The sequence below is a fragment of the Natator depressus genome, chromosome 17, assembly GCF_965152275.1.
Source record: "Natator depressus isolate rNatDep1 chromosome 17, rNatDep2.hap1, whole genome shotgun sequence".
Classification (NCBI taxonomy): Eukaryota; Metazoa; Chordata; order Testudines; family Cheloniidae; genus Natator; species Natator depressus.
Window position 1 is genome coordinate 23,742,199 of NC_134250.1, and position 10,347 is coordinate 23,752,545.

The 10,347-nt window shown below is 50.9% G+C and overlaps 1 protein-coding gene across 1 annotated transcript; it reads right to left on the minus strand.

The window, feature by feature from the left end:
- Window positions 1-7,379: 7,379 nt before the first annotated feature.
- Window positions 7,380-9,239, minus strand: LOC142000217 (claudin-3-like). The gene has a single exon (XM_074974298.1). The coding sequence runs from the start codon at window positions 9,032-9,034 to the stop codon at window positions 8,390-8,392; it is 645 nt and encodes a 214-aa protein (XP_074830399.1). The 5' UTR covers window positions 9,035-9,239; the 3' UTR covers window positions 7,380-8,389.
- Window positions 9,240-10,347: the final 1,108 nt, after the last annotated feature.

The window sequence follows — 10,347 nt, forward strand, 5'->3', positions numbered from 1 at the left end:
TGCAGAGCTGAGTGGAGCAGCGCCTGTGCGCCTTTGAGGATCTGGGCCTCAGAAATTTAGGTGCCACTGAATACCTCAAACCCTGGTCCTGGAGGCACCTAAAATCCCTCAATGGCTAAATTTCACTGTAAAAGTCCCCTGGTTTTGTTTCTGCTGTTGAGCACATGCATGCCTCACGCTAGGCCTCCGGACACCTGGCTCATGCTTAAGCCCCAGCAGGATCCTCAAACCAGGTGAAGATAGGTGTTTGTTCCCCGTCTATCTCGCCTACCTGCCCGGGGCCCATACAAAACCAGCCTGAGGAGTCATCGTCACCCTTATCATAACCTTTAGCTCAGTGGCTAGGGCACTCCCGTGGGCTGTAGGAGACCCAGGTATAATTCTCCCGTGGGCTGTGGGAGACTCAGGTGTAATTCTCCCTTGACCTGATGCGGGGAGAGAATTTTAACAAGGGTCTCCTTTCTCCCCATCAGGCAAGGGGAGAATTACACCTGGGGCTCCCACCTCCCAGGAGAGGGCACCAACCACTGGACTTTGGGCTAGTCCAATGTAGGGTTCTCAGAATCTCTCCTATTGAAGCTGTTCTGCCAGGGATTTTCCTGTACCCCTGCTGAGTTTCCCCAATACCCACCCACCCCCCGTTTTGTGAACTAGTTACATGCAGTGTTGCCAATGTAGTGATTGTTTGGACATTTGAATTGAAATTGAAACATTAACACACACTTTAAAAGCATATAAAGTGTATGATAAAATACATGTATCTGAAAAAGTGTAATAGATTTGAAAAGTATGAACATGGACTAGCTTCCTTATACAGCTGTTGTTTTTTATGACAGTGTCAGTGCATTCATTTCCATGATGTTGGCGAACCTAATAATTTCAAATTATGATTTGTAAGTAAAGTCTAAATGGACTCTCCCTGACAGCTAATGATGAGCTGGGGGGAAAGGCTTCAGGACCAGATTGTATTTACATTCACACCTAATCTACCTAGGTATCCAGGAAACAGAGCTGTGTTGCCCAAGTGATGGATTTTGGCTGGGGCTGGGTTACAAATCACTTGTAGGGGGCGGGGGAGAGTAATGAAATGTTGTTGTTCTTATTGTATGAGTAAAGGGCAGTAGAACTGTACTTAGCCTGTGCTGATTGAAGGCATCAAGAGAGAGGGTGGGGACGGGTGTTTTGCTTGATGGTCTCCCTGAGTCACAAGTACTATTTGACCTGCCCCTCTCCACTGTTTAAAGATGGAGCTGATTAGGCTCCATAGATAGTCTTTTGTTTTGTTAAGTGACCGCTACAGCTGAAATCACTGATGATCAGGTCTAAGTGCTTAAACCTGCTGTGGGACAGTGTTCCTGTGGAAGAGACGGCCCAGTCTGCACTAGTAGCGAGGTTCCCCCACTGAGAGCTGAAATCCCTGAGAGCTGGGTGGAACCTCAAGAGACCAACTTGCAGAGGTCACAGTGGAAGGTGACAGCAGAAGGTGACGGTGCAGGGCCACTGGCAACAGAATGATGGAGTGAACAGTGGCACAATGAAAAACAGTGGCCAGAGCGAACAGTGAGCAGCTGGAGGAATGAGCAAGGTGCCTTCTTGCCCCGACCTGGTAGGTGAACTTGTGAGAAAGAAGCTCTGAACTCTGAGTCTCCACCGACCAAGGACAACACCGGTGAGTGTTAATGAGGCTGTTAAGAATGCTGGAGACACAACACAGTTCATATGAACAAACATGGCTGTGGCATCATTCTTTCTATTTAAGCAAGAGATACCACACACTACAAACTGGAGGCCAATGTTAAGTGCACGGTCACTTGTTCGTCCTGAAGTTGAACACTGGTTCTGAACAAGACCAGCAAATGCTCACTATCTTTCTGCAAGAAACTCAACTGATTGGCTAGAAGCATGTGGTGCAACAGCGAAAGACTCAACAATTGAAAAAGTGAAGAAGTCTCTCAGCACATTCAAAAAATGTGCATACATGGCTGATGAATGCACCGTTGCAAATGGGCATCAAGTATTAAGTCATTGCGTATGTTATCTTGATGTCAGCGGTAGGCCAGTAGACACATTTCTAGATGTTCAAGTTATAGAAGACACATCGGCTGCATCTATGACAATCCACATCTTAGAAGAGTTAAATGCTTGTCAGTTGGACCCCAAACAGATGGCTGCTTGTGCATTTGATGGAGCTGCAAACTTCTCTGGAAGGCATGGTGGAGTACAAGCTTTGCTCAGAGAAAAGTGTAACCCTTATCTCTCCTATACACACTGCAGAGGCCATCTACTCCGACTACCGCTGCAGACTCTTCAAAAGACATTTTAAAAGCTATACATTTAGTGTCTTCATTATATTCTTTTTTCAGCAAGAGTCCAAAAAGACTGAATATCTTGGAAAATATAGAAGATACACTGGGACTGAAGGTCAAATTAGTCCAACCTGGGAAAACCTTCTGGCTTTCTCATGAGCGATCCTTGGCTGTTGTCTTAAAATTTCTCCAGTCGTTCTTACTGGCTTTGGAAAGTATCTACCAAGATAGGATGGATCTAAGTAGTGAGACTGGTGGATTACTTTTGCTACTACGTTCAGAGAAGATTATTGCCATTCTCTCTCTTGTAAGTCTGCTGTTGAAACCACTTGGGTCATTAAACAATGCCATCCAGGCATCTGCTACAACAGTAGTAGATCTTTGTCCAGCAATAGAAGCTACATTTGGATCAATCAGAGAGCTATCCATTGCAAAAGTACTGGAAGAATCAAAACTTCAGTCCAGAAGTTGACTAATGAAGGCATTTATATTGAATCTTTAAGTGAAGAGGACCAGAAATGTTTGTTAAGACAACTGAAAAAGTACACAGACTTGGTTCTTAAAAATCTACAACAGCGACTTCTAGATTTCTACTCAACCTCTACGTAGCTTTTACAGATCCCTGTCCTATAAAACACCAACAGCTGAGTGGAGTGAGGCACTGCCAGCAATGGGGCTGCCATGTGCTCAGGACAGAATAGAGAATTTGAACACAGAGTGGAACATCATACGACGAATGAATGAAGATTTGACTTCAACTTCTTTTTTATCACCACTAGTGGCTCAACCCGATCTTTATGCTATGTTTCCTGGGATAAAAGAAGTAGGAATTCATCTCTTGCTACTCCCAGTCACAACAGCTACAGCTGAGCATTCTTTTTCACTATTGAATAGAATTTTGTGTTCTGAAAGAAGTCGCCTTCTGCCTGATCATGTGAATGAACTAATGAGCATATCAATTGAAGGAATAGAAGTACTGGACACACGAGAAGCCACCAAAGATGAACGCATTGCATTCAAGAAGTTCATTAACAGAGTCATGCAAAATTATAACAAGAAACCAAGAATGATGTAGATGTAGTGCTTTATAAAAGGCTTGAGTAGCCAACTTTAATTTGTGTGATGATTTTAAAACATGAGTTAAATCTAATAAAATGGTCATGAAACATTTTTCAGTTTTTACTGTGGTGCCATACAGCCCACCTTCACCCTCACAGTCTCACCCCTCATCGGCCCTGACACCCCCCCACCCCGTATATTCAAACACCACCCCCCCCAAATTTCAATTCCTGGGGAAAACACTATATTCTACTTTAGATAAACACTAACTAGCCATTGGGCCAGAGAGCAGTAGTGTGTCTACTTCCCTGCATTCAGAGATATGATTGCAACATGTGTAGATATACCCCAGCGGGCCTTGAGCAAAGCTAGCTCAAGTAAGCCACAGTGCCTAGAAAATCACAGTGATCCACAAAACATGGGTTAGGCCCAGACAGTGCATGGGGAGAGAGAGGCACCTGAGAATGGGATCCACAGAAGCCAGCACGTTAGGTAGGGAGCCGCCTAAGCTGTCCAATAGCAGATGCTGATGAGAGGGGTGTATCCTAAGCCCCGCTCCACTTAGGGAGTTGGGAGACCCCCTATCTCTACTAGCAATGCACAGCCATGAACCCCTTTCCTGGAGCTGGTGCCTCCGCTGATTTTCACAAGAGGGGGAGGAGGTGCTGCCGCCTCTTCCCTTATAGCTTCCCTTATAGCTCCCTCTTCCCCAGTGGCTAGAGCGCTCCCCCGGAATAGGGGAGACTCAAGTTCAAGTTCCCCCAGTGCCTGAAGAGGAGAAACAATGAACAGAGATTTCCCACCTCTCAGCCGCATGGCTATGGGGCAGTCTGACATGGGCCTGCCTCAGTCTCTGCTGGTGAAGCTGTTCCACTGTGGATAAAATTATTGACTAGTCATTGGGCCAGTGAGTGAGAGAAGGACTCTGTAGCCTGGTGGTTTGGGCACCTTCCTGGGAGGCAGGACACCCAGGCTCCCCTCCCCCTGCTCCAGTGATTATTTACCAAAGTGGAAAAGCTCCAATAGGAGAGACTGCTGGAACCCCCCCATCCCAGTATGCCAGCCTGGTGGTTAGCGCACTCCCCTGAGGGGTAGGAGACCCAGGTTTCCCATTGGGTAGGGAGAGAATTGACACCTTAGAGTGCTCTAAGCACTGGGCTAAACGTATTGGGGAAAGCAGCTCCTGTTCCTCCAGCTGGATTTTGAATGAGCCCTGACCACTAGGCGTGTTCAGAGCTGTGCTTGCTAGATTAAAGCTAGTTAATTTCTGCCTATGGGAGCTGAACCTCTGATTGCAGTGTAGCGTACCTACCAGATCAGGCCTTGCGGGCAAGATGGGCATCCATGCTCCTGCCTGTCTTCTCTGGTGAGGGTCCTGCTTCCTAGAGGGAGGCAGCAGTGTGCATACCCAGAGGCAGAAATGCAGGCATGAGACAGCTTTCCCCTGAAAATGGAGGTGCCTCATGAGTTTAGGTGCTTGAGGACGGTTGGGGCAGCCGAGTGTAGGTTTGTGGATCACAGTGGTGCCTAAAAATAGGCACCTAAACCCCAGATATAGATCCTAAGTTCCTTTGTGGATCTGGACCTTAGCACTTTTCATGGCTTGTGCAGTGGGAACCAGTGCTGCTGCTTTTAATGCAGCTATGGAGTCCCGACAAACAATGTTGAAAGCAAACTATGGGTGTAACTCAGGGTTCATCTACAGTGCAGTCTGAGGTGTGATTGCAACTCATATAGGGGTACCTAAGCTAGCTTTCTTATAGCTAGCATGACTCAAAACAGCATTGAAGATGCGATGGTGCAGACCTGGAGCTGTACAAACCCACCTGGAACTCTCGTTACGTACACCAGGGGCTGTGCTGCCATGTCTACATTGCTATCTGTAGCCATGCTAGCTAGATTAAAGCTAGCATGGACATGCCTACCTGGGTGCAGTCACACAGCTGATTGCAATGTAGACATACCCTAAGGGTGTAAACAGACTTAATTTGCAACAATTTCACCAGGAAGTCTGGGAATACCCAGGTAAGTTTCCATCCCTAAACCCTGCCTGTCTTTCACCTTTGCTGACGTGCCTCTTAATGGTGCAAGGCTGCTTCACTCTCTGGTGCACATGCAGCATGGATCACAATAGTCTGCACTTTTGCTCTACCCCTGTACTCTCCCTTCTAGCCTGTGTCAAGCCCCAGGGGCTCAGTCTCCTCTTGCAAGGATGTCTGCGATGCTGGGGCTCCGTGGTGTGTGTGGATGGATGGGTCTCTGGTGTCTGTCTGGATAGGGTCATCTCTGACATACTGCAAGGGTCTGTGTGGTCAGGAGGGGCACCAGCCCCCAGTGAGGTGGGGTCTGAGGGCAAGGTCTTGTATACCCCATAGGGGGGTTAATATTTTTGGTGTCCAGGGCCCAGGTTGAGCCATGAGGTCAGGAGATGAGCAGGTGGGGTCCATGCTTTAGACGCAGGTGTCCTGAGCTTTCTCTGGGAGCGGACATGTCCTTTGGCCCTCAGTGGAAAGTTAAAAGGGGCAGTGGTAGAGTTGTGGCTGGAGAGCTAGAGGGGCTGAGTCTGCCCTGCTGCCTGAATAGCCTCCTTTGTGTTCACTGCAAGGGCAAAGGCGGTGCTGGGCCCATGATTGCAGCAGCACGGGTATGGAATGGCCCTGAGGGGTCAGGCGAAGAACACCGCCTCTCCTGGGCCCAGGACCCCGCGGGTTACTGACCCCACCTGGTCAGTGCTCAGCTCAAGCCAGCAAGTCACGTACCAGGTTAGTTTGGCCTAAACAACGAGCATTTTTGTTGCTGATTATCTAGGTGAATGAGCCGGTCAGGTGGGCAGACCTACCAGGTACTGTGGAGAGCAGAGCCAGGCGGGTGCCAAATCCGTTAGAATATGGCAGTTCTCCAGGGTGGGCACCAGGGCTAGTCTCTGCCCAATCCCCAGAGAATGCTTCACCGCCCCGTGAAGGGCTCTCTCATGACCATGCAAAGGAGGGTCAGTTCCTGGGTGGGACATCTGCTTGGTAACGTGGTGAAGGACATAGCCAGTCAGGGTCTGATCTCCGCACCTGCCAAATAGTCTCTGCGGCTCCTAAGATGTGGGGAGGTGGCAGGTGTAGGATGGGGGCGAGTCTCAATGGGCAGCTCCATTCAGAAAGCTGCACTCACCCCCTGCAGCAGGGCCACTTCCCCAGCGACTAGTTCTCAGGTAGATTACAGAGCAGGACAACCTGGATGTCCTCATGGAGGAAAGGGGATGGGGAGCAGGAACCCCTCAATCCTAGCCACTGTACTTGGCACTGTCACCCGTTGCGACATAGGAGTCCAGGCTGGGCCTTTGCAGAGCGCCATGCTCCCCGCACAGGCTGGGGGAGCTCACCCTGGGTGTGTGCGTTTGCCTGTCTAGTGAAGTGTGGAGGGCAGGAGGGTGTGGCCTGTCCATCTCACACACATTGTGCTGGTGGCAACAGGCTAATGCAAATAACAGCTTGCTCAATCCTGCCCTTCCCCCCATACAGGGAAGAGACCTGTCCCCACTTAGGCAAGGCAAGAAATATACTTTGAACTATGCTTGGCAGGGAAAGTAAACAGAGCAGAACCTGAGCTGCTTCTCCAGTGTCTGTTAACCCATCAGCTCATGGTGGCAAGCTTGTCTGAGCATCTCCCTAGGGGAGACCTCCCCCTGCCTCTGGACATGGGGAAAGAACCCCCTCACTGGAATGGGACCCCACTCTGTCACTCACTGGGATGGTGGGACCTGGGGAAGGGTAAGCCCCTGGGCCCGCTGTCCAGCCCCAGCCTGGGGAGGTAGTGGAGAGGGAGTTTGCAGCATGAACCCATGGGAGAGGAGAGGGCTTACTGAAAAGTGATCTGACAAGTCACTTTCACCTGAGCGCTCCGGTTCACCCTTGCCCTTCCAGACAGAAGCCCGAGCCAGGGCTGCAGTCTGCAGCCAGAGGAGGGAAAGCTGATTTCTAGCACATTGCTTCATACGCCGGAGAAGGACACGTCACTCAGCTGTTACTGGAACTGGACAATTTTATTGAAAAATGTAACTCAGTACAAAGCAGCAGAAGCAGGACTAAGTGCGTGTAACAGGGGGCACAGCCTGTCCAGCGCAGGCAGGCAGTTGATCAGAGAGACGATAGCCCTGCACACCCCTGCCCCAGTGTCTGCTGGCCTCCTTTCCCACTATGGCAAGGGAGGGCTCTTCATTCGTCTCTTTCCCACAGAAGCCACCTCAGGGCCCCCAGAAGGATCAGCTACTGTTCCATGGCCCAGGATAAGTCCCATCAGCACAGGTGGGTGCTAGGAGGCAACAGCTTCCTTCACAAATCAAATCATGGTGAAAAATCTCTCCTAGCTACAAGAAATCATCCATATTTACACAGCCATCAAACCCGCAGGCAGGCACATCCAGGGCTGGGGGGAGGGTAAATGGCGGGCGGGGTGCTCCCAGCAGTGCCTCAGAAAAAACTCCTGGGAGGTAGGGAAAAGGAGGGGTCCCAACACCCAGGGCACAGCCAGTGCCAGCTGGGAGAGGCTGTTGGCATGTTCAGTACAAATACCTCTTCACTCTTAGTTACCCATCCGCCCGCCCCCCCTCTCCCCCCAGCCAGAGAATTCACCAGGATGCCAGCTGAACCAGCTGGAGGAATCTGTTGGGTTTGAAGGAGGAACGGAGCCCAGTGGGGTTTCTCCAGCTGGCGGGGATGAGGGTGCCTCAGAGCCGGGGTGCAATAGATCAAAGACAAAGTATCTACAAACAGAAACGAGAGTCTTAGCCAGGGTCTTGCTTCCCCTCGCCAGCAGCCCTGAGGGAGACGGAGCAGTTCCTCCTCCACCCAGCCATTGGAATGACAGTCAAAGTCTGGTGAGCAGCCAGCCAACCGTCGTCCTTGGGGCAGCAAGGGTTAGCCGTGTTCCCCTGGGGTCCTAAGGGCTACAGAGAGCAGCGGGGGGGCAGTGACAGTCAGAAGCAGTCTGATGAATAGATCAGGGCAGGCGGGAGGGGTGCTGGGCTGCCTCCCTCACACGTAGTTCCTCTTGTCGTAGCTGGGCCCGGTAGATCTGGGAGCGGAGTAAGCCACCTTGGCTGGAGCGTACTTCTCATCCTTGGGGGGGCAGGAGCAGCAGAGCAGAGCCCCCCCAAACAGCAGCAGTGCTGCAGCTGCCCAGCCCACGTAGAGGGAGGCTCCCAGCTCCCGCTTCTGTGACTCTATCACCACAGGATTGTAGAAGTCGCGGATGATGGTGTTGGCCGACCAGCACACGGGGATGAGGGTCATGATCCCAGCCAGCAAGAAGATCACCCCAGACACGATGGTGATCTTGGCCTTGGTTGTCTCATCTTCCACGCACCTGGTGCACTGCGCGCCGATGAGGGCAACCATGAGGCCCAGCACGGCCAGCACGATGGCGATCACCACCAGGGCGCGAGCCGCCTGCAGGTCCTGGGGCAGCGCCAGCATGGAGTCGTAGACCTTGCACTGCATCTGGCCCGTGCTCTGCACCACGCAGTTCATCCACAGCCCCTCCCAGATGATCTGGGCTGTCACGATGTTGTTCCCGATGAAGGCCGTCACCCTCCACATAGGCAGTGCACAGCACACGATGGTGCCCACCCAGCCCAACACCGACAGGGCCACCCCACCGATCTCCAGCCCCATCGACATGTTGCCACACCCTAGATACTTTCAAGGCAACGGCAGAAAGGGAGCGGGACTCCTTAGCTGGCAGCACCTGCAGGCCCCTGTCGCTGTCTGTGTAGGCTCCAGAGGATCCGCTCACTCCTGAGTGCACCTGTGTCGGTGGCTGCCTTATATCAGTGAGTGGAGCCAGGGCTGGGCTGCATTACCTCAGTGCTACTCACTCACGCAGGGGTGGGGTTTCACCAACGGACTCTTTTCCTTTCGCTGACTCATCTGCCACCACCCCAGCCCCACTCCCCCTTTGTTTATGGAGATGGCATTGGTGAGAGAGGAGAATGGGGGAGGAGGCAAGGAGTGGAGCTGGAACCCTTCCCCGCTGGGCCCTGAGTTCCAGCCTGCTGCTTTCATGGCCATCCCTGGTGACAGATGCTCACTGGACTGGTGCCAGCCAGACACAGTGCGAGGGATTAGGAGAAAGACTGGAGTGGATTCCTGTGCTTCCTGGAAAGGGCTGCCTGGGGGTGCTGGGGGTGCAGGCTCTGGGGTCGGGTCGGGCCGGGGATGAGGAGCTTGGGGTTCAGACAGGCTTCCCCAGGGCTAGGGTCAGAGAGGACTCCCCTGTAGAACTGATCGATGAAATTGTTTTTAATTGTTCACTTTATTAATATAACTTCATAAGTAAAGTTTTATGAATGAAACTACATTCAGTCATAAAACCAGGTACCACAATAACTGGCTAATTGAGTTTCACTTTCAATCCAATTGCTGCTTAAATCGCTGAAACTTGCGCTGTTTCAACATTGTAACTTCTGCTCACTGTTTGTCATTCATTGTACTTGTCTATATTGTAACTTCCGTTCTCGGTTTGCCATTCCGTACACTTGTCCATATTGTAACTCAAACTCCATTTTAACTTGTCCCAAACTCCATTTTGAAATGCTCACTCCATTTTGTAACAGCTTGCTGCAACCTTCATTTTTGCAAAACCCTGCTGTAACCCTATTAGTTTAGTTTAAATGTGGGAATGAGGCATGTACGGATAATGGAATCAACCTCCAGCGCCAGCCTGTCCTGATGAAATAAAGTTCAAACACCAAGGGCTGAAGATGCAGACAACAGCCCTAACCAGGTAAGAAGGGTCCACCCTAAAAAGAAAAGAACAACAAAAGTACAATGGAAGGAAGATCAAAGTCAGGTCCAGGCCGAATGTCATGTCTGCAATTGACGGGGGATCAATCACACCCAACCCAGAGGCAGCGTGACGCAGCAAGGCCTAGAGACTTTGGATTCAAACAAAAAACCTATAAAAAAGATGGGTGAGAATGAAGACTTTGGGT